This window comes from Eucalyptus grandis, chromosome 8 (assembly GCF_016545825.1).
Source record: "Eucalyptus grandis isolate ANBG69807.140 chromosome 8, ASM1654582v1, whole genome shotgun sequence".
Lineage (NCBI taxonomy): Eukaryota > Viridiplantae > Streptophyta > Magnoliopsida > Myrtales > Myrtaceae > Eucalyptus > Eucalyptus grandis.
Genome location: NC_052619.1, coordinates 39,990,320 through 40,015,083, shown reverse-complemented (window position 1 = coordinate 40,015,083; position 24,764 = coordinate 39,990,320). Strand labels below are relative to the sequence as shown.

At 37.3% G+C, this 24,764-nt stretch overlaps 1 protein-coding gene across 1 annotated transcript; it reads left to right on the top strand.

Annotated features, from left to right (window-relative positions):
* Positions 1-1,241: 1,241 nt before the first annotated feature.
* On the top strand, positions 1,242-23,076 carry LOC104414393 (myosin-6). The gene is made up of 39 exons (XM_010025477.3): positions 1,242-1,794; positions 2,457-2,585; positions 4,925-5,068; positions 5,341-5,486; positions 5,555-5,711; positions 5,892-5,950; positions 6,053-6,212; positions 7,128-7,277; positions 7,367-7,503; positions 7,601-7,747; positions 8,532-8,633; positions 9,173-9,230; positions 9,733-9,834; positions 11,451-11,488; positions 11,575-11,701; positions 11,849-12,019; positions 12,111-12,242; positions 12,329-12,438; positions 12,567-12,627; positions 12,882-13,059; positions 13,159-13,364; positions 14,070-14,189; positions 14,458-14,556; positions 15,002-15,214; positions 15,344-15,483; positions 15,633-15,747; positions 15,830-15,850; positions 15,942-16,025; positions 16,173-16,343; positions 16,679-16,825; positions 17,149-17,334; positions 18,245-18,376; positions 18,460-18,530; positions 18,609-18,708; positions 18,872-18,928; positions 21,481-21,537; positions 21,862-21,942; positions 22,026-22,108; positions 22,198-23,076. The coding sequence occupies exons 1-39, from the start codon at positions 1,792-1,794 to the stop codon at positions 22,310-22,312; spliced, it is 4,509 nt and encodes a 1,502-aa protein (XP_010023779.1). The 5' UTR covers positions 1,242-1,791; the 3' UTR covers positions 22,313-23,076.
* The last annotated feature ends 1,688 nt before the right edge of the window (positions 23,077-24,764 follow it).

Genomic DNA, 24,764 nt, shown 5'->3' with positions numbered 1-24,764 from the left:
ATGTGGGCTACTGTGATTTTATTAAAGAGAACACGATTTTCAGAAATTCCCTTCTATAATTTACTGGTCCGTTTGACATTGTTACGAGTTATAATTATTGATGCTCTGTCCTATTGTAATATGCTCCACTCTCATCTAACTATCACGAGTGCTTATCAACTAATAACTAATTTATATGTGTTTACAATAAAGTTTATTGATTCGATTACCTCATTAAATAATTTTCTGGACTTTAAGATTTTGTACAATGCACCATTTGGTATCTGCCTTCATGGGGGGTGTCTTCTTACGTATGAAAATAACAGATCACATGTATCCACAAAAGTAAATTACCAAAATGGGATGCGCCTACTGTCTATGGAGTTAAGACTTGTGAGTGAAGGCATTAATGTATGTGCGTGGATTACGCATATGACAAATATTTCTCTCTCACATAAAACTAAAGGTAACACAGTCGTAATTTTTTTTTTTTTTTAGCAATTTGCATGGATTTAGTTATTGTCTTGTTTATTTATCTCATATCAATTTGTCACTTATTCAAGAGCCCGTGTTGTATAGTGGTTGCTGTACTAGAGCCATGCTTCGTTATAACCATGCCGCGAAGTGTCGTATTTCATGTGTTCAATAAACTATGTTTTGACTCTGTAGCACTTTAGGATTGAATGTGAGACAACTTCTTGGAATTTATTGTAACTTTAAAGGTGATGTAGCTTTGAAATACTTGTCAAACACATTACAAAAGCAGCATAATTATTTTCATAATTGAAGCCGTAACAATATACCAAATTATCTTTCTCATATTAATTTTATTGAAGTCAATGTTGCTTTATATCTTACACGTCTTGGCTGCCGGAGTGGTTAGAGGAGCCTCGGCAATTACATGCTAGAGTCGAAGAATTAAACATCATTTTACAATAAGAAAAAGCGCAAAATTTCCTCCTATCACGTCTTTGATTGATGGTGAACAAATTAGGAACCTCTTCACATACAAATTCAATAAAATTAAATGCAGATGATGTCCGTATTTGTGACCATGAAAAAGAGATTGGTTGGAAAATGCCATGGACATGGGAAAACATGGGAAAAAGGAAAGTCGAAGATCAAATATTCCCGTGGCCGCATCCGCAAATAAACGAGATACCAGGGGCAATTACGGAACGAGGCAAATCAACGTTGACGCGTTCACGTTGTTGTGTTTTGTGCGTTGTTTTTGACATCCGAACAAGAACCACATAGGATTTTGGGGAGAGAGAGAGAGAGAGAGAGAGAGAGAGGGAAAACGCAAGAAACCGCGAGAAAATAAGCGGGGGGGAAGGGGACGAGAGTTGCAGAGGATCGAGGCAAAGGGCCTTTCCCTAGAACATCCCAAGGAGGAGGAGGAGGAGGAGGAGGAGAAGGAAACTCGAAGACCCTTTTGGGCATTGTCGTCCTCTGCGACGTTTCACTTCCCATTTCCGACGCATTCCTCTCCGATTCCCGTTTTTACCTCCCTTCTCGTACGAACGCACAAGAACCCAACGCGAAGCAACTCCGCTACCCTCGAAGGAGGCGCGCAGATACAGCAATATAGTTGTTTGCAGCTGGCCGAAAGATTGATTCAGAGTGGTTCGAGTGATTGGTTCGCGTTCGATTGTAACGCCGAAAGCTGGTTCTTTTCTGCGTCGCCTGGCGTTTATTTTGGACATTGGCCTACGTTATGGTGTCCACGACATTGAGCGGCCGTTGCTGGTGACGGTGTCGATACTCGCGAGCTCGTACTTGGATCCTTAGTCGAGTTGAATCTCGCCGGCAATGGTATTTCTTAATCATATTCCCCATTTCCGTGCTTTCTATGTTGTCAGCGTCAGTCGGCATTTGTAATTAGTAATGCGGTTCTATAAGCGCATATGGAAGTTGACCTTTTTTTTCCCTCTTTAGTTTGAGGCTGTTCATTTTGGAGGTTTTGCTGAGATGTTATTCATTTGTATAGTCCGCAGAGATTTGGAGATTTTATATGGTTCGGCAGAAGATGATTATGTTGCTTCTGATTGATTGCGATGATGAAAGGTTCAGCTCAAAATTGCATTTAGTCTAGTGCAGAGTAATCATTTGGAAATGATTGGCTTCCTTTTATGTCGAAATTACTTCTGGTAGTTTCTCACAACTTAAGCTACTTTAAACTATGTCCGGGAAATGTGCGTCCACTCTTTGTTAGCAGGTGGAGTGAAGCATCCGGTGCTTCAGTAATAAAGGTTTACTTTGGAATTGCTACGGCAGTTCTTTTTCAAGATGGAATTTTTTTTTGCATTAATTAGCGTGCAGGCTCTCTTTGGAGATCACCCCTTAAATGATGGGTTCTTTATAATACTGCAGTCCCAGTCATGCATGCTTGAGACTACTTTGGATTAGATAAGCTGATGAACTGTGCAGTTGTTTTTCCAATCTGTGCATTTAGAAGTGTTTTTATTGTTTTACAGGCCGCTTCAATGGCTGTAGCGGTTGGATCTATTGTATGGGTGGAGGATCCTGAGGTAGCCTGGATAGATGGTGAAGTTGTGGAAGTCAATGGCGAAGAGATTAAAATAAATTTGACATCAGGAAGGACGGTATGTTTTATGTTTCCCAGATATTTAAGAGAGCAGGGTTTTATCAAGTATTGTTTGCTTTTTTTAAAAGTTAGACACACACACACACACACATTTTGGGGAAGTTGATTGCAAGATTCCTTGTATATGACTTGGTTGTGTGTACTTGTTTAGTTTCACTTACCTGACAGTTTTTTGTGCATTGTGTATTGTTCTCAAGTTATTGTTTCCAATGTACTTTAGTCTGGTTCTTAGACAGGGCAAACAATATGATAGCTACACAAAATTTACCTAATGTCTTAACTTCCCAACAAAATGATGCATATATGCCAGAAGATTGTTGTCGGCCAGAGCATATTTGCCTGATTCAAGTGTAGAATGAATGTGCTCCTCTTCCATTTTATGTTTTCTGCCTGAGCAAGTGCAAAAAATGGTTATTAGAGGGACAAGATGCTTGAAGTCATGATTAAATACTGGACGGCATGCTTTTTATGAGGTTAATGACTGGCTTTTTCACCAATGCTTCATCAATGCCATGGGATCCTATAATCAAGATTAATTTGTACCTTTCTGGGTGATGGTTGGACTTGGTTTGTTAGACTGATTGTGAGCTGATTCAATTAGACTTGCTTCTGTAGTGTGTGAAAGAATTTATAAGCTATGTGAGTCAAAATGATCTGAAGACATATGTTAGGGAAAGGATATTGCCATATTTCACTTTGGGTGGTTTATGATTTAGTTCTGTCTTAGTTTGTGCTTTTGTGTCGATTGCATAAAATTGCCTTTGGACTCGCCAAATAGAGGATTATCTTTGGCCTAATTCCAGGTATCAGAGTTGTGATTTTGGATGGCCTAGTTTTCTTTTTCAGATGATCAAGATAGAATTGTTTTTTAAATTCATCAATTGTTCTCTAGAGACAGTTTAGAAACTGCGGGTCATTCTGATTGAGGAGCTTCTGGGAGCTTTATAATTGTAGATGAGTTTAAGAAAATATTACTGATGTGAAAACATCTGGCATTCATTGGGATGGTGGGTGGTCTCTGGCACTTATTGTGAGTGGGTCGTCAAGATGAATAAACTGCAGCGCTCTGTTTCACAAACTTGGAGGATGCATCATGATATCTTCTTTTTGATAACTTTGTACTATCTGTCAGTGCTTCAGGTGCCTACAAGAGGATTTCCTTCCAATGTGATTCCTGATCGTGTAGGACTATTAGCTGCACCTATTTTCTACGATCCTTCTTCTCCCCTTTGTCATATCCCTTCTTAAAACTTCTAAATTTTTCTCTCCTCTTTTCTTCAAGTGCACAAAGTATTTAAAAAGAATTTGGCTTTCAGGATTTAATTGGTACTTTAATTGCTTTATGCTGAGATGATTGTTGTCTTGGTAAGGTTCAGCAAATGTGTCTGTTGACAATAGCCATTATTATATTGTGCAGTGTCCTTACCATGCACATGTTCATAATTGCTTCATGGAAGGATTAGATGGGTGAGATTGATTGTATTGCATTTGAGATATAAGGTTTTATGTCATATCAATTGCAAAAATATGCAAAAAGTTGGTCATATGAGAGTCAGGTCATTATAGTGAAGCTATTTAAAAGCTCACTAATTTTATTCAGATTCGAAGTGTAAGCAGATATGTTTTCTGTTAGACTGCTTACTTACTGTTAAGTTTTGTTTTAAAGGATTGTTGTCATCCAGCTCTATCGGCATTTCTAGGCAACATATAAAATTATAGATTTTAAGACATGAGTTTGGACCCACTTAAATAAGAACTCAAACAAAAAAGTTGCCCTGACCAGCAGGATGTTCTAAGTTTTAAGAGATTAAGAAAAATATCTATGTGACTTTAGGTGCGAATGTTTTTCTTTTTCTTTTTTTATGCAAGCGTTTGACATTTAGTAAAAGTCTAACTGGAAGGAAAATATTAGTAACTCAAAAAGGTATAAAATTCACTCCATACACAATTAATTTCTTCTGTTACTATCCAAAAGAGAGGAGAATTAGACCTTTTAATTGCATGACCTGTCACTCGTCCAATACATTTACTAACATCATATCACCTATCCAGAGAAAAGTGTAATTATGTTGGGTTTCAAGGCTGTTCATTATAATGTGAGTGTTTAAATATGAGGGTGCCTTTTTTGAAGTCTTGTTCACATGCTCTAGGTAATGATGGTGATATTGCCTTCTTGCAATTTCATTTGTTCCCTTGGTATCCTTGATCAAATGATGTTTGTTTAGTAGGGAAGCATCTGCGGTTCCTTCATGGTTCTGCTCTTTTGTTTGTGATCTTTTACAGTTCCATCTCAAAGGCAGGATAATGTGCTTATTACTTTGCTTCTTTGCATTCTAGGTTGTCGCCAATGCTTCCACTGTCTATGCAAAAGATACTGAAGCTCCTCAATGCGGCGTGGATGATATGACAAGGCTTGCTTATCTGCATGAGCCTGGGGTTTTAGATAATTTAAGATGCAGATATGATCTCAACGAGATATATGTAAGGACAACTTGCTATTGCATTGCATCATAATCTTTTTGTTGAGTTTTCATGTGTCATAAAATCTTTTACAAGGTGGCATTTTTAGCATTTGCTGCTGGTTTCTGGTTTTTCAGTTGTTAGTTGATTGCTGCCATTTTTAGCATTTGCATTGACAGTTAATTGTTTCTGTCTAGGGTTCACATATTAGTTTGCTTTGTTTTTAGGTAAGAAGGAGCACATTCTCTCCGGGTCTGTTGCCACAGACTAAGTCTAATGTTTAATTTTTTCAGACTTATACGGGAAATATATTGATTGCGGTGAACCCTTTTCGGAGGTTACCTCATTTATATGACAATTACATGATGGAACAATATAAAGGGGCTGCTTTTGGTGAATTAAGCCCTCATCCATTTGCTGTTGCAGATTCTGCATACAGGTAATTATTTGACTATTTGTCATGTTGCGCAATTATTGATAGGCTTCTGATGACGTCTGTCTTTGCAGACAGATGATCAATGAAGGACTAAGCCAAGCCATTTTAGTAAGCGGAGAGAGCGGAGCCGGTAAGACAGAAAGCACTAAGATGCTTATGCGCTATCTTGCTTATATGGGTGGGAGAGCTGCAGCAGAGGGAAGAACTGTGGAGCAGCAAGTTCTTGAGGTAAACCTTTCAGTTATTGCTGGATCATCATTGGTAGTAGTCCTGATTACAGACAGTTTGTTATTTCTTTTTTTTTTTCTCTGGAAAATACCTGATTACTGTCCTTGTCTATTATCTTTTATATGAATTTTTCTTTCTGAGGGTCTGCCAAGGTATTCTCATTGCTTAAATTTTTTGCAGTCTAACCCTGTTTTGGAAGCATTTGGTAATGCCAAGACAGTTAGAAATAATAACTCAAGGTCAGAACTTATTCTTTTGATTATGTAATGTAGTTTTGTCATTTTCCTTTTAAAATTTTATCGGAGGCTGCATACTGATTGGAAGTCACTATTTGCATGCAGTCGATTTGGTAAGTTCGTGGAAATCCAATTTGATCAAAGAGGAAGAATTTCGGGAGCTGCAATAAGGACATACTTGCTAGAGCGGTCGCGCGTTTGCCAAGTGTCTGATCCTGAGAGAAACTACCATTGCTTCTATATGCTTTGTGCTGCACCAGAGGAGGTAAACTAACTTCTTTCATTGCCCTTTGGCGGCTTTACTTTTCCTTCATGCTTCTGCTCCCAAAAATCTTGCAAGGTTTGAATCCATGAGTTTTCTTGTTTTAGTCCAGCTTGCTGTGAGCGTAAATGGCACGTATTGAGTTATAAAATTGTGTTTCTTGCTGCAAATCTGTGCATTCATGGCATATGCAAATAGTTCTTTTATATTCCATCCCGATAAGTGGCGTATTTCCCAAGAATTGAACTGACTGAACATTTTGTGATGGATAGCTGTGATGCTCTTAACAGTTGTGTTGCTGCTTCAGGCTATTTTACGACTTCTCATCCTTATACTTAGCTGTCTAATGTGTTTTTTTTTTTTTTAATAACAAGCCACTCTGTTGTTGTTTTGATTGGTAAGTTCCAAATGGCAGAGCATCTGTTGTTTTTAATGTTTTATGTTGTTTCATATTAAAAATCATGTGATAAATGTATTTTTCTGTTAGGGTCTGGATACGGGTTAAATTTAATCCTAGAAACTCAGCTGACTTGTTCTTAATGCAGTTATAGGCAGCTTTTGGTCATGTCATTCTTTAGCTATACTTTTAAAGATTACACATTTTCTCTGGCTTCCAGGCTCGAAGGGAAATGTCCTATGAATATTATACAACAAGAAGCAGCTGGGCCATTGTTATTGAAAGTCTTTTGCATTGAAGTCTTTGCCGTGATTTATCTTGATTCCCTATGCCTTGATGTCATGCTCAATTAGCTTTTGAATCTCATTAGGTTTTCAATAGTGGGTTTATAAATAGGTGATATTCCATGAGTTTTCATATTTAATTTCTTATGCATCAAAAGATATGCTTTTGAAGTAATTCTTGAATTATCTAGCGAGGAAAAAGATTCTTTACTTAATAGCTATGATGCTGGCTCTCAGGATGTTAAGAGGTATAAATTGGGGAATCCAAGGAGGTTTCATTATCTGAATCAATCAAACTGCTTTGAGCTGGATGGAGTGAATGATTCTGAGGAGTATATTGCGACTAGAAAGGCTATGGAAGTTGTTGGCATAAGTCCCGATGAGCAGGTAGTTTGTTAATGATTGAAATATGTGGAAAGAAGTTGGTTGTTAGGAAAAGGTGTTTGTAGTGATAAGTGTTGCTGCTGTCTCCCCAGGATGCGGTCTTCCGAGTTGTTGCTGCTATACTTCATCTAGGGAATGTTGAGTTTGCAAAGGGCGAGGAAGCAGATTCTTCCGAACCCAAAGATGATGAGTCACGATTCCATCTTAAAATGGCAGCTGAATTGTTCATGTATGTTTGCTCTTATGATAGGCTTTAGAATTCTTCTATTGAATTAGATGAAATGTGCTTGAAACAAGAAGTTAACAGCTGCAGAGTTGTTGTTTAGGTGTGATGAGAAGTCTCTTGAAGATTCTTTGTGCAAACGTGTGATTGTGACCCGTGATGAGTCCATAACAAAATGGATGAACCCAGAGGCAGCAGCTGTCAACAGAGATGCTTTGGCGAAAATTGTGTATTCAAGATTATTTGATTGGTAGGTTTTTAATCTTGTTGGAAGCTAAACATCTACGTCATATCTTGTCAGCTGTGTACACATATTCTTTGTTGATTAGGAGAAGCAAATTATGCCAATTTCACTAAAAGAAAATTGGCATTGTTTTTGATTGTTTCTTATTGATGATATCCCTTGAACATAACTCAACAATTGTTTTGTGTTAAATTAATTTTTTGGGTTCTCTTGGGCAAATCTTACATCTCTGGAATTTAGAGGGCCTCACACCATACCTTGTGGGGAGTTTACTTTTTTGTAGGTTTGTTCTTTCTACCTAGATTCGCTTTTAACTTTGATGTTGAATATTTCCAGATTTTATGGATAACAAATTGAATTGCATATTGGATGGACAATTGTTTCCTTAATACGCAAATGGACACCCTTTGTAATAGGAGATGATATCTGCATGTTATGGAATTTTGCAACTTTGAACCTAGGGTTAATGAAGTCATTCAACATCGTATAGGAAATTTTGAAGTTGTATGAACTGCTAAATGGGATAATAATATTCAATGTGACTCAAGGGAGTAAGGATACCATAATTAAATAAATTTTGAAGTTGTATGAACTGCTAAATGCCAGAAACTATTGGTGTGATTCAAGGAACTAATGATGCAAAACAGAAGAAAATATCCAATGAAGATTGGTTTTATGTGTTGTTATAAGTGAGGCTATGGCATTCATCTGTAGTTTAGCAAAATTATTATAAAAAGGTCAATGCTGCGTCAACTATTGTTCTTTAATGTTCTTTTTCTGAATGCTTTAGGCTTGTGAACAAGATCAATAGCTCGATTGGGCAAGATCATGACTCAAAATTCTTAATTGGGGTTTTGGATATCTACGGATTTGAGAGTTTCAAGACAAACAGGTGCTTTACCGGTATGCTTTTGTATTTTGTTTAGTTATGTAGTTGTCCTTGAGATATTTGAACAAAAGTTGCCATTTATATCATGTTGGTCAATTTGCTAATTGTTGAATCTTATAGCTTTTCACTTGGTGTGTGCAAGCAATATTGTGTTTAGCACGGCTTTAGTTGGTGGACTGTGCTCATCTTCACCTGGGTAACTTTGACTGAGATTATTAACACTATAAAGCCTTCTATTTGGGGTATTTAGGAATAATGCTGGTTGACCTAATGGTCATACTTCAAATATTATCACCAGTCACATAAATAACGCAATATTATTTCTTTGTGGATATCAGTAGTAATTCCTTTCTGTTATTGTGCATATCTGCAGTGAAGATGATATTATTTTATGTAGTTCTATCAGGAAATTTATGGCTTAAGTATTGATCATAAGCTGCTGATCCATACTTCTTGGTTCCTGTAAAGACATTGGTTGTTTTCTTTTGCATTGATGTCGACTTCCATGAATGCTTACCTCATTTTTTTGTGGTTCCTTGCAGCTTTGAGCAATTTTGCATAAACTTGACAAATGAAAAGCTGCAACAACATTTCAATCAGGTTTTGAATGGAATATAGATAGAGCTGTTGGTTATTAGATGTGGTCACTGGATTTTTGTAGATTTTGCCATTTGGTTATTAAACATTGATTTTGATCACTAAATGCAATGATCTTTCTTTGTTTTCTTTGTTTTTGTTTTTGTTTTTTAATAAATTTCTTGGCGATTGATGCATTTTGATGTAAATCTGGTCAGTTTTCCAGCAAATTGCTGACATTGTGTACTAGTAGCCATTTTTTTTTGGAAGGCATTTCATTGCCACATGCCTGCACATCTATAGATCATTGGAATTTTGCCTGGATTTCAGTCCACGTGAATCTATTACAAAGAAATGAAAATTAGTATATGAGGGTGATTGATATCATAATCCAATGATTTGATTGCAAAATTCTCTAAAGTTCAGTGACCTGATGGATGAATTTTGCACCTAGAAGTACTTTTGTAAGTGTCTACTACTTGTTATTCAACAATCTATCATGATGTCAATGCTTCTTGCTTTTCAGCATGTTTTTAAGATGGAGCAAGACGAATATACAAGGGAAGAAATTGATTGGAGTTACATAGAGTTCATTGATAATCAAGATATCCTTGATCTATTAGAAAAGGTATGTTACTTTTTCTTGCGAGAAATAGTTCATGGAGACGCAACATATGTACTCAGTGCCTGTACACGTTGGTGTTGGTATAGTGCGAAAGTTATTGGTTGCGAGGCATGTTTCAATTATTTAGAGTTGTGTAAAATAACAATGAAGGAGTTCTTTTTTCTTATGTACTGCATTGTCAACAAGTTCTCAATTTCATGTGAAAACCATTAAAAGCAATGTAGTATTTGTGGTTTCTTTACAAAATTGTTTGAATGATCTCAGTTGGCAATCAGCAACTACTTATCAGTGGGCTTGTCTGGTATGTATAGTCTCTTAGGTATGACAAAACAAGGTCTGATGGTCTGCTTTGTAGTGGCCATCAATCTCAGTAAATTTTATTTATTTATTTTATAATTAGTGAAATTATATATTAGTACAGCATCATGGCTGAATGGAGGCTAGATTGCTTAAGAAGAGTGAGCCGATTAAAGACAACCTTGAAAATAGGGACCTGGGAATAGCTGAACTAAGATTAATCTGAATTTTTGGTGGTGGCTTAGTGCTGTAAATATCCAGAAGCCATTGGAGTGGCAAACTTTTAAATACTTTCTCTGGTCAGGGTCCTTGATTCCTTCATTTTCCACATGAAGCTCATCTTATGGCTAAAATAAAAAAATATTCACTGTTAAGAGATGCAGCAGTTGAAACTAAGGGCCTATTTGTTTTTACTCCAAATAGTGTCTGATTCTATTCTTTTGTTCTCCGGAACGAAAAAAGAACAGAAATCTGTTTGGTAAAATTTTTGTTTCCGGGAACAAAATTTTATTTTTTTGTTCTCAAGAAAAATTTGGAACATAATCAAGAAGTATAGTAATTTCTTGTTATAGGGAACAATTCCTAGAATCAGTTCATATTTTTTTCTTTCCTTTTCTTTTCTTCTCTTCCCCTTTCTTCTTCTTCTTCTTCCCTTTGGCCGGTCGCTGGCCCTAGCGATGCCAAGGCACAACGAGGCTCGTCGGCCAGAGCCTTGCCGGGTTGGGTGAGGCTCGGCTTTGCCAGGGCAGGGTGAGGTCGAGCCTCGCTAGTGGCCAGGGGAGCCCCTGGTGAGCTCATCGGACCTCGCCTTGGCTTGGCGAGGGTTCGGGGTGAGGTTCGGCAAGCTCCCGGACCTCACCCAGCCGGTCGCCAACCACCGCCGTGGCCGGTGATCGGCTACCACGAAGAAGAAGGAAGAAGAGAAAAAGAAAAAACAACAAAGAAAAAGAAAAAAGAGAAAAATAAGAAAAATATTAAAAAATTAAAAGAAACAAAAGAATTTAAGAATCTTACTAAACGCATTTCTATCTTGAGAATACAAATTTTGGACAGTTACCAAGTACATTTTTTTTGCTAAGAAATTGTTCTCAAGAATAGAATTAGAAAAAACCATTTTTGATAAAAAATTGTTCCTCGGAATAGAATAGTTACCAAGCGCGCCCTAAGCCATTACAACTTTTTTCCCCTGTTTTTCCCACTGCTGTTATTAAATTTACTTCATTTACTTTTTGTTGAGTTTAAACTACTATAAGGCTTGGATAATTTTCTTGATCCGAGTAATTCATACTAGTATTTGTTTACTCTATTCCTTGTAATTTCAGAAACCTGGTGGCATCATTGCTCTTTTGGATGAGGCTTGGTATGTCCTTAAATTGTCTCATGTTGCAGCTATGAATGGTGCTTCTTATGTTTGAGACCCTAACTTTAACTTGATATTTTTTGTAGCATGTTTCCAAAATCCACCCATGAGACATTTGCAGAAAAACTTTACCAGACATTTAAGGATCACAAGCGCTTCAGCAAACCAAAATTGTCGAGGAGCGATTTCACCATTTCCCATTATGCGGGTGATGTGAGTATCTTTTTAGCACTTCACTGGATATGCAGGTCCTATTTTCCTAATTTTACTCCATAGTTCCCCTCCTAGGACTTTTTTAGTTCGTTGCTAGCGTATAGATGCTAAATGGCTGTTGTGGTTTGTGGAAAATCTCCTTGCCAGGTTACTTACCAAACAGAGTTTTTCCTGGACAAGAATAAAGATTATGTTGTTGCAGAGCATCAGGCGCTTCTGAGTGCGTCAAGATGCACCTTTGTGTCTGGCTTGTTCCCACCCCTACCCGAGGAATCTTCCAAATCATCTAAGTTCTCATCTATAGGTTCTCGCTTTAAGGTCTGATTTGCTGAGTGGTCTGGGAGTTTTATTGTCTTTTTCTTGGTGTTTTGCTTTCCCTAATGTTTCTTTGCTTGTGTCTTCTCTGCAGCAACAATTACAAGCTTTACTTGAAACGCTCAGTGCTACTGAGCCCCACTATATCCGATGTGTAAAGCCAAATAATCTTCTTAAGCCTACAATTTTCGAAAGCAGTAATGTCCTGCAGCAACTCCGCTGTGGGGTTAGTGTTGTGTTTTCTTTATCTGATTCTCTTATACAGGCAGATGCTACTATGAGTGTATTTGGATTTATTTGTACACTTTTCAGGGAGTTATGGAGGCAATTAGGATCAGCTGTGCAGGATATCCTACTAGGAAGACTTTCGATGAGTTCATTGGTCGATTTGGCATCCTGGCACCTGATGTTCTGAGTGGAAGGTCCTTAATAGTTTATTGACATCTCCGTTGAAATTATTTCCTTCTTTTGTTTGTTTTCTAGCCTTAGTTTACGTTATTGTGTATCTGATTCATCAATGCGTACTTATTTGTTATCCACATGCTGGTAGCTTTGATGAGATCACTGGGTGCAAGAAGATATTGGAGAGGGTGAACCTTGAAGGTTATCAGGTTTGTGACGTTTGTCTCTGTGATGTGCCATCTTCTAAGTTTTTGACTTTTTGGAGAGGGCATTGCTTACTTCCCTCTTATTCTTATAACAAGTCTGCATGACCATAGTCATCTCTGACCATCAATCAGGGGATCATATATGCTTCTGGCCTCATTATTATTCCTTCGATGTGGTGTAGCCAATAGTTGTGCTGGTTAAGACTGAATTTGCTATGATGTAACAAGCATGAGACTGATTGAATTTCTATCAACAGGTTGGCAAGACAAAAGTGTTTCTTAGAGCAGGTCAGATGGCAGAACTGGATGCACGCCGAATTGAGGTCCTTGGTAGATCTGCTAGTATTATACAAAGAAAAGTTCGTTCCTATTTGAGTCGCAAAAGTTTTATCCAGTTGCACCTGACTGCAATCCAAATCCAAGCCATTTCAAGAGGTATAGAGTACCACTGTCTAAAAGAATTAAATGTTTTTTATCTAATGGTCCGTTGATTTACTTACAAGTTGGTTGTCATTAATATTTTGCTAATTGCAGGACAAGTTGCACGCTGTAGATTTGAGGACATGAGAAGAGAAGCTGCTTGTTTGAAGATCCAGAGAGTTTGGCGCATGTGTTTTGCTAGGCAAGCGTACAAAAATGTGTACTCTTCTGCTCTTTCTATTCAAACTGGTTTACGTGGGATGGCTGCCCGTGATGAGTTGCGGTATAGAAAGCAAACAACGGCTGCCGTTATTCTTCAGGTGAAGACACCTACTGAATTGTTGAAGTTGATATATTCATGAACATATATTATGAGTGAAGGCCTTACCTCACCAGGAAGAGGTTTAATCGCTGCAAGGACCAGCAGTTCTTTGTTTAATCTTAACCTGATGCAAACCCAGGGGGCTTAATTAATTCTTTCTTGTTGATAGATGTTTCCTGATTCTGATTTTCTTTTTTTTCTGCTTTCTAAATAATCCAGAAGCTTGTAAATAGAAGTTTCTTTGAAAAATCTGTGATACTTGCAGGAGGAAGGAAAAAAAGGATCCTTCTCACTATATGATGTGAGGTCAAGAAGCATGAATTTTAAATTCTGCTGTTTGGGTATCACAAAATTTGGCCATTATTTTTGTCGTTTTCATTGCAGGTCTCTTGTTATTTAGAAGCTGTACTTCTTGGTGCATTCAAGCAATATTAACTTAGGTTCTACAATTATCATGTCTCCAAAATCAAAGAAAATATATCAGGAGTTCGGAGATAAATTTTCATTTGAGTGAGACATGACAATTGTCATTTGGATTTTAGAGAGTTCAATTGGTCTCTTCCCATCTTTGAATTGCTTATGTCTATTGTAGTATGTAACATTTGAGAAAATGCATGTTGATAGACATTTCCCTCCTTTCTAATCTTTTCCTTTTATTAATTTATGCTTTTTTGATATTAAAAGCAATTGAATTCTATTACAGAGTCATTGTCGGAAATATTTGGTCCGAGCTTCTTACCTTACATTAAAGAAAGCAGCAATTACCACACAAAGTGCCTGGAGAGGAAGGGTTGCCAGGAGAGAGCTACGGAAACTTAAGTTGGTAAATACTCTTGCTTCTTTTGTAGTTTCATCATTGGCTTAAGTTAGCTGGTCAATCTTTGTTTTTTAGATTTTTTAGATAATTATTAAAAATCCACTATGGATTTATAACTGTGCTCAACAAATCCTTTAGGTTAAAGACTTCTTTTTTCTGCCAGAATTATCTGGAGGTTTAGAGATTCTTGAGCCATTTGATAGCGATCCGGTGTTGTGTGCCAAACGTGTTTTAGTTGTGCACGGTGCATTGACATATTCATATTTTAATTCAGGCTGCTAAAGAGACTGGTGCTCTTCAAGCTGCTAAAACTATGTTGGAAAAGCAAGTTGAAGAACTAACCTGGCGGTTGCAGCTGGAGAAGCGCATGAGGGTAAGATGATCCTTGAGTGATGAATGATGTGTTGCTTTTTTCTGATTGACAGGGAATATTGTTAATGCACATCCTGTTGTTGTGGTAGTATTGGAGAGGGAACCTGATACGAGGGTGTGATGGATGTGGTCATCATTCAGGATAATGTAGAACACCTAATAAGTACTTAAGTTTAGATTGTGAAATCATATATTAAGTTCTAGGTCTCTCTCTCACTCTCTTTGTCTGTCTGTCTGTCTATAATTGAGTAACTCATGTTATAATGGTACGGCTTCATCTTTGGACGTTAATGATTTTTGACCAATATCCCAACAATTGAAACAGTGTGAGGAGAATGCCCTGAATGCAGTTAGAAATAAAATTATGTTCTCTGTTGTGGTGAAAGGTACTTTCACAGCCACATTCTTACTTCTTAGCTTTCTCCTTTCGGTAATTTTTTCTGTAGGCTGACATTGAGGAAGCAAAAACACAAGAAAATGTGAAGTTGCAGTCTGCTTTGCAAGAGATGCAACTTCAGTTTGAAGAAACGAAAGCCATGTTGATCAAGGAACGAGAGGCTGCACAAAAAGCAGCTGAACAGGAGCCCATCGTTCAGGAGGTTCCAGTTGTTGATCATGAATTGATGGATAAGCTTGCGGCTGAAAATGAGAAACTCAAGGTTAGGATGCTAAATACTTTTTAGTAAGGATGTCGATTATGACTGCTGCGTGTTAAGGTAAAGGGATCTCATTTTATGTAGAAAAAGTTCTTTGACTCTTCAATTGTGATGGACACTGTGGCATTGCAGGCTCTTGTGAGTTCACTGGAAAAGAAGATTGATGAAACAGAGAGAAAGTATGAAGAGACGAACAAGCTTAGTGAGGAGAGATTGAAGCAAGCTATGGAAGCCGAATCCAAGATAATTGAATTGAAGATGAACATGCAGAGGTCTCTGCTTAATATTTTGTTCCTCTTTCAATATTTTTAAAGATGCATCCTAGGCTGGTTCTCTTGATCTGTTAGATGTGCTAGTAGGAATTTAATCGTTTAAATGTTCAACTAAGGTTGAATAGTTCCATGGGTGATCATGTTTTCAGGCTTGAAGAGAAACTTTCTGATATGGAAGCCGATGAGGAAGTTCTACGGCAGCAAGCTTTAATGAATGCACCTGTCAAGAAAATGTCAGAACATTTATTGATCAATAAAGATCAGGTAAATATGCCTCTGTAAGTAATCTGTGTGTTGCTTCCTTAGTGGAGCTTTAACTGATTCTTTTCCTTCAAATGATCTGCAGGCACGGGAAAATGGTCATCATGTAAGTGAGATGAGATCCAAGCATTTTCTTCAGTGCATTTGTTAGTAAATTGTTTCATCTGTTGTTGACGAAACTGAGCCTAAATTTTCAGGATCCACAAAGTGCAAGTCCCACAAAAAAAGCTGATGGAGAGTCCGACAACAGACTTAGGAGATCCTTTGTGGAAAAGCAGCATGTATGTAACTTCAGAGTAGCAAATCCAACTTAATGCTTCAGCTTCTTCTTTTTCTCCTTCAATCTAAGTCTTAGATTCATTCATCCCTTTCTTCCCCTAAATGTTACGTGTTGGTTAATTTGTATGTCCATGCTTTGACTGCTGCAGGAAAATGTTGATTCCCTTATTAGATGTGTGACTCAAGATCTTGGTTTTAGCGAAGGAGTACCGGTCGCTGCATTCACCATATACAAATGTCTCTTACACTGGAGATCACTTGAAGCAGAAAGAACTAACGTATTTGACCGTCTTATTCAGATGATTGGATCTGCGATAGAGGTGATTTATCCATTTGCTGCTCATTTTTCCTAGTCAATGGTCAAATTTGGCTTTCTTTGCTTGATAAGTGCTATGCAAAATTTCAAGAAGGGGACATAACTTTTATTATCTACTTTTCGTCTTTTTGATTGCTCTGTTTTATATATTTTATGTGTGTTTTATATATACTTCGTTTGTATTAATTTGCTGTTTGTTGGTTATCTTTTTAGCTTGTAAAGGCCATGCTCAGATTTCAATGATTAGGTTTTCATTGATCGATGAAGGATAAAATTCATCTTGAGGTTCACTGTAGTGGAATCTAATTTTGTGGACTGTGTAATTGTATTTTTTTGCAGAACCAGGATAATAATGAACATATGGCATACTGGCTATCGAATAGTTCTACATTGTTGATTTTGCTTCAACGTAGCTTGAAGGGGACTGGTGGAACTCCAACAAAAAAGGCTTCCCCTGCCACGTCGTTATTTGGGAGGATGACACAGGTAATGGGATGCTACTTCTTGTGCATCAGTTTATTATGTTTATGATATGTGCCTGTTTTGGTCCTGTTTATAATATCTTGTTCTAGAAATTTTAGCATGAAGAAGGGTAATCTGGGGTAGATTACACTTAAAGCATCTAGTTCTATTGTGAATTTCCTAAAGATGAAAGTAGAAATTGTTAAGATGGAAGATGCAGCAATGTACTTGAATCTCTGATTCATTTTTGTCTAATTTTTAAGAAATAATACGAGATGCTGTTTTTGAACTCAGGTAATGTATTAGGAAACTAATAGGGTCATGGTTTTTCTGATAATGAGTTTCAGGGTTTCCGTTCTTCCCCTTCTTCTGCCAACCTTCCAGTGGGGGGCCGTGTAGTTCGCCAAGTTGAGGCCAAGTATCCTGCTTTGCTTTTCCGGCAGCAGCTTACGGCTTATGTGGAGAAGATATATGGAATTATTCGAGACAACTTGAAGAAGGAATTATCGTCATTTCTATCTTCTTGTATCCAGGTAAAGGACCCTGTGTTGGCCTTCCCTGATTTCTTAAGCGGATATTCAGAATCTTTTCATTATTTTTAAATGACAAAAAGGGTAAGCTTTATTATTACAGCTTGTTTTGCATTTTTTTTGGCCAAACTTATGTTAAATTAAGTCGATATCTACACTCTTTATAAGGCCAGGTATTTGGTTGACTTGCATCCTGTCGCCCAGCTAATTTTTTTTGAATTTCTATAGACACTGATTCTTTCCTATGATTTATGTGCTTTTCATTAGACATTCTAAGAAATCTGGGCTCCTCTTTGCATCTCATGGGACAGTTTCCTCCTTGGGTGGAAAGTGGCAACATTTATTATAATGGCCTTGTACATGAATGCATAATTACCTGAATTAATTAACCCCTTTTATTGTAACGTAGAAATAATTCAAATATCATAGACTTGATCTGATGGAATTATAACTCATATAATGACAGATAACACCGCTTTCAATCATATTTGGGAGATCTATTCTATTGTGTTGTTAAAAGTTATCTTTTGATAATGAGAGAAATATAAACAAATTATCTATACTAACACAGTGAAACAACATGAACTGTTCTTTCATCTGTACTATGGTTTAGTTTCAGAAGAACTGTTCTTTTAGTTTTCCCCTTCATTTTGGTAATTCATGCCAAATATTTTGATTATCATCCTGTCAAGTTTGATATGTTGGCTTAGTTTTAGATGTTTCTTTTCCCTTTTTAATCACTTTTCTTGTATATTATGAAAACCTGTCAGTAAACTTTCCGTTGTAGAACTCTTCTTCACTTGAGAATAAGAAATTGTGCATTTGAATCCACTGTTTCTGGATTACTTGCTAAAATGTCTGTCTTGTTTTTTACTGTTCCACTTGCCTAAGATTTTTTTTTTTTTTTTTCAAGGCACCCAGAACTTCAAGGGCTAATTCTTTAAGATCATCTGGACGGTCATTTGGAAATAGTTCTCCAGCTAACCACTGGCATGGCATCATTGAGAGTCTTAATGGCCTTCTACGTACTTTGACAGAAAATTATGTAAGGATTTGCACATTGAAAATGTGGAGATTTCTTTCTTGTCCAAGTATTATCTTGTGAACTGAAGGTAGCCATTTTTGCAGGTGCCGCCTGTCCTTGTACAGAAAATATTTACCCAGACATTTTCCTACATGAATGTGCAGCTTTTTAACAGGTAATAGCTGCTTTTTTGTTCTATTAAGTTTTCTAAATATCCACTTGCCCAAATTGCCTATGAAAATGATTCTTTCAGCCTGCTGCTTCGGCGGGAGTGCTGCACATTTGGCAATGGAGAATATGTTAAAGCTGGTTTAGCTGAATTGGAACTATGGTGTGGCCAAGCAAAACAAGAAGTGAGTTAATGTGACCTGCTTAATTACGCTTAGATTCTGATTAACTGATCACGTTGGAGATCGTTTTTTATTTTTTTCTCCTATCTTGTAATTGAAAATTGAAAGCTGGTATTACAATTCCTGTTAATGCTTTACCGGTTGCTTATCTAAGTAATCCTTGCAGTATGCAGGTTCATCCTGGGATGAGCTCAAGCACATAAGGCAAGCTGTTGGATTCTTGGTACGTTTGTTTGGTGATTATCTGAACACATTTAATTAAACCTACTATATGGTTTTATGCAGATAGTTCAGAACTTTTCATTATTAGCACCATGGAAAAACACTGGATTTTCGTCTTACGTTATGTTATCTAATTCTACATTTTAAGTAGTAGGGGTTGTAGGAAATATTGGGGGTAGACTCTTTATGTCTTATTGAGCCACAGGCTTCCCTTGTGGACACAAGCTAAGCTTTCTGCAAATGCAGGGCTTGGCACCTTCTTTCTGACAAAGGAGTAGTACTTTTGACTCTTCATAATTAAAAGAAAGCATGTAAATGTATTTAAAATAGTGGTGACTCATCGCAATGTTTAATTTTGTGGTGCTCTTCAAAAGCCATGTGGGTGATTGGCATATCCGGTGATATGGACAAATTCAATGGCGATTTTTTTTTTTTTTTTTTGATTGGATGCTTTCTGTTATTGAATTGGAAAAGGAAGAAAGTTATCTTTATGGAAGTCAATTTATCCTCCTGGAGGATGAGAAATTTTTTATCTAGGAATAGGCTCATTCGTCCATGCTCAATGGTGCACCTTTTGATCTAATAGACCTGCCTGAATTTGCATTAGATGCCTGGATTATTTAGTGAGATACAGTGTAGGAAATAGTGAAGATGGGAGCCATTTAACACTCAACAAGTCATGGGTCTATGCATTATTATCTGACAGAGATACAGAAATTGTGTTGCACAAAGCAGTTGATCTGTAAAGCAAAGAAAGAATTTGATGGAAGTCTGATTTTGCCTAGGAGGCACAAATATTGGCACATTACGAACTTGATGAATCATGAGGCAATGCCTTGCTCTAATTATAGAAATGATGTGACCAGCTGAGGTTTCTTCTTTGACAATTCCCAAGAGAAGTAATGGTTAAGAAACTGGGAAGCAGATGGAATGGGATACCGCTTTTTTTTGACACTTAGAATCACATAAAATCTAGATTAGTGGGTGTCAAGTTCTAGTGGTGCATGGAGGACAGCATGGTTTCACAGCCTACATCTAATCTAAGTCCAGTATATAGAGCAATTGAGTTTTCAATGTTTCCTTAATTGAAATGAGCATTATGAACTGCTCTGGAATTGGGTATTGAGTCCTACATGCTATGTGCAAGATATTACAATTTTGAGAGGGGAGCTTTGAGATATGGACAAGCTAGCTGTGTGAATTTGTGATAGTTACATTTAAAGGAGGTTTGTGTTTCAAGGTTAAGTAGACGTGCTGGAATATATTGAACTGCTTTTAGTGTATTGCAGCAGAAGCACGAGTCTATGACCCTCTTTTGCCAATCTATTAGAAGATTGTGAAAAACAGGTTACTCAGCACTAAGCAGCGAAAGTGTTAAAGATTTTTGAAATCTAGAAATGAGTAATGAATATAAAAGTTATGATAGATCTGTGAATTCAAGGGTTGGCACCTGGGAGTTGGTTCTCTCTACTCAGTCGTATATTTGGATCTTGATATATTGTAATGCACATGGCATCAGGGGAGCCAGGTTAGTCAAGACTGATGTGTTGGATGGCAATGAAAGAATTTCATGGCTCATGCCAATTCTGTAGGTTACTTACATACTCTCCTTTTTCTCTTGTGAAAATGCAAGCAACAACTACAAGTTGTCGTCTTATTTGATATGTTTTGCCATAAAATTATGCTGGCTTAGTTCGCTCCTTTGCTTTGAGTTTCTAACTCGTCCTTTAAGGCCCCCACTACCCCTCTCTCTCACTTCAACATGTTCCCTTGCCATAAATTTGTATCTTCTCATTGGAGCAACTTGGAGGACATTGTTACGTGTCACACAGTCGTTATTTAATCTCATGTTATTTTCATTTGGGTAAGATGGTTACCCTCAGTTCTAATTCTTGTATTATTTTGAATGGCCAAATTCACTAAAGCATTCTGTCTTGGTTAATGCTTTTTCAGGGCACACTGTCCATAGAGCATTAGATAGCACCTCTGTCCATAGAGCATTACAGGCCTTTTTCCATTCTAATAAATTCTTCCATTGGATAACTGCTGTTCGATTTATGGAACAAAATGAATAAGCTAGGAACAATAGGTAGGCAGTTCTGCAGCTTATCAACTTAACGCATCACCATGGCCATCATAGAATCTTCCATTTTCCGGTGCAAATTCTAGGACATTTATGCTACTTTGAGGGAACAATTCAACAGTTACTCTAGCTCATCAGGAGCTTAATGTATATGTTCTATTGTGGGTCAATATTATTGTTTTTCCTCTGATGAATGGTGGGGTAAATCAAACTTCTTAGAACCTTTTTGAGATGTTTTTCTTTGAATTTCCCTACAATTTTTGAAGGTGTGGAAACTTGTTCAGATATCTAGTAGACTTGACCTGTGCTTCAGAAAACTTACGTGTCAATATGGCTTGTTATTTTCTTTTCTCATCACTAGTTTAGATGGAATTGCAATCCAATATATCCTAGTAACTGCTATTAAAATAGAGGTGGAAGTAAATTGTGATTACATTATTGCACCAGCTAATTTGGCTGCTTGTCTACAGGTGATCCACCAGAAGTCGAGAATTTCGTATGATGACATCACAAATGACCTTTGCCCTGTAACTTTCTCAACTTATTCATCCTTTCTCATCTAGTTGCATATACTGCATTCTGGAACTTTGACATCAAGAGATGAATAGCAAGTCAGTATTCTGGATAATTTTGTAAACAGATGGATAGCGGTAACAATATCCAGTGTTTTTCTTTCTTTGCAACCTCAAAGCTGATTGTCTCTGTCCATCAATGAGAATCATGGATAAACAAATATAGAGAAGACAAGTCACTAAATCAGTTAAAAGCTGGTGGATGATGTGCATTGTGTGTTAACTTGTAGAAATTGTTGATCACTATATTTTGTCCTTATTAAAGCTTTCTGTCTTTAGGTCCTGAGTGTTCAGCAGCTTTATCGGATCTGTACACTATACTGGGATGACAACTACAACACTCGAAGTGTCTCTCCTGATGTATGTTTTCAAACTACAGCTAGGTGTTCTAAGAAGATTCTCTTGCTGTTCTACTGATAATCACCTCACCTTTTCTTCTTTAGGTAATCTCTAGCATGAGGATCCTCATGACAGAGGATTCTAGCAATGAAGCAAGCAACTCTTTTCTGTTGGATGACACTTCCAGGTAAATGTTTAACCACTGTAGATTGAAGATGGTCTTGTTCTCCTTTAAACCATCATTTTCTGATTGTTCTTAATGCCTCTTGTGTGAAGCATACCTTTCTCGGTTGACGACATCTCCAGTTCCCTCCAAGTGAAGGATCTTTCTGGCGTAAAACCCGCTGTGGATCTACTTGAGAATCCAGCCTTCCAATTTTTACGGGAATAAGGCTGTTTTCTTTGTAGTTCCAGTATTCCTGAAGAATTGCCTGAAATTTCTCGCCTTTTGGTTTGTCACTCTGTAAATCATCCCCAGTTTTGTCTCTATATCGTAGGTTTTGCTCCAGTTCGTCCATTTCCTGGTTCAGTCATGGCTCTTCAAATTAGAGCTGTAAATTTATTTAGGCATTGTCATTTAGGCTATAAGGGGTAGGGATGGGTTACACTTGGAATCCTTCTTTTCTTTTTGTCCTCAACTATTCTCTCTCTCTCTCTCTCTCCTCCCCATGGGTCACTAGAGGATTAGAATTCTTTGTAGAATTGTAGTGGCTTTACGTGTCCAGGATAGTTTGGTGGGAAGAGCTGGTACAGAGAAGATTTAGAGCCTTCCCAAGTACCCACTTGTACAAAACTATGTAAAATGTAAAGGTAACGTTAGGAGCAACCTTCTTAAAGTTCAGAGAGAGTTTGTGGTACAGTGTCTGCAAATGCACTCTTTTGGACTACGATGGATTGTCATTCTGTGCTTACATTTTTTATGGTGTAGCATGTGTTGATGTAAGAGCATGTCAAGATGACTGCTTTTCCTTTTCCCCCCTTTATTTATCGTTTCTTTGTGAATTCATTTCTGATCTTTTTGGTCTGAACTGGCGCCTTAAGCCCAAGTAGATAGATTCGTAGTCAAGTGAAGATTCTCCTTTATTACTTGTACCGTATGTTGCTTCTTCCGGTTCCTCTTCATTTTTTGAGTTAAGGAAATAAAATATCTATATACTTTTCCTTGGCAGAGCATGCTAATGCATCGAAATAGTTGAGTTGAATGAGCTGTTATATGCATGAGCAAAACGCTCTATGAAACGATGACCTGAATCCTTATTAGTTCTCACTATTAATTTGACAAGCTCTGATAAATGGGTCAGTTTTCGACATTGATTTCATTTTTTCAGATTTATTTCATGCTATGGCGGATGGTATGCTGGTGTGGATGCTGCAAAATACTTGAATGTAGATCTGTTGATTCGACTAAGTGAATTTGGACCATATCTTTCTTTTGTGGTGCGTCTCTATCATCTCTCTTAGAAGTGTGCATACTCTTTGTTCTGCTTTCAAGTATGCAACATTTTTCCAAACAATAAAGATCGTGTTTACAACAGAACAAGTATGATGTATAAGCGAAAAACCCCATAGGTATAATTGGCGTCATGATATTCTTGGAGTGTCAAACCGCTCTTGCTGCTAAACAAGAAGTCCCCAATATGGTGCGGAAACGTGACAGTGGTTCGTGAGTGCGGCTATTTAGTAGCCTTAATTCTACTTTGCAACTTGGACAGATTAGGATCACAATATGTTATTTACTCGGTGGGAAATGATTTTGTATGCAAAACATGTATCACAATTCACACATCTTACGAAAAGCTCACTTCGAAAACTGAAAACTTACATTAACTTCTTTTGGCTGGAGGAGATCTTCCGTCCTAGCTTCTTTTGGCTGGAGAACTTCCGTCCACTTGAAATGTTTCATCCCCTACCTTGTACTAGAAATCATAAATACTCCTACAAGAGAAGACACGGGCTTCTAGCTTGGTTTAAGCATAAACTTTTTGGTCGACAAAATCCAGCCCAAGATTAGCGCCCCGCTCAAATGGGCTTCAAGGGTCCTAAAAATATTCACAAGTGGCGGTTGTATAGTTCTCATGGATGAAGGGCATTGTCTCCAACCATATTTCTAATCAGTGGGTTACAAATTATGAAATTCGCCTATAAACTTAAGTTAATATAAATGTGGGTGATTGTAATCCGCCAATCAAAATATCGGTTGAAAGAAAATATAGCCCTTCTATGTTTCTCCAACCCTAATTGGAGAAAAAATGTCCAATCAGAACTCTCATTGGTAGCTTACAAACATAAATATCACCCACATTTAATTTTAGTTTAGTTTGTTTTGTTGGTGAAGTCCATAACTTGTGATCGCAAAATCACGATGGACAAAAATGTTGCCTAAAAGAAATTGCTTATGATCATGACACACTTGAAGAAAGGATCAATATCCGGGTAGCAGGTGTTCAGGGCCATCTTTTCCTCTGTCCCTGGTCAAAGAGAATTTTCTTCAGGCATGCATTCTATTGGTAATTTATAAATACAGGCATTACCCACTATCAATAAGTATAATTTGCACTTGAGTCATTTTCATAATTTGTAATCTACCAATCAGAGACAGTTTGAGAAAAATTTCCTCTGATTGTGAAAACGTAGCCCAACAAATTAGTGCCAAAATGATTGAATGAAGTATTTTATTTGTGTGGACTATAGTTAGCAACGACGTTCGCAAAAATCCAAATACCCAACAAAAGCATTTTTCAGTTTATCGAAATCACATGCATTCTTGTACTTGAAGGTTTCATTAAAAGCATGTTGACCATTCCTTCACCAACAGTCTCTCTCTCTCATACAATCATGTGATC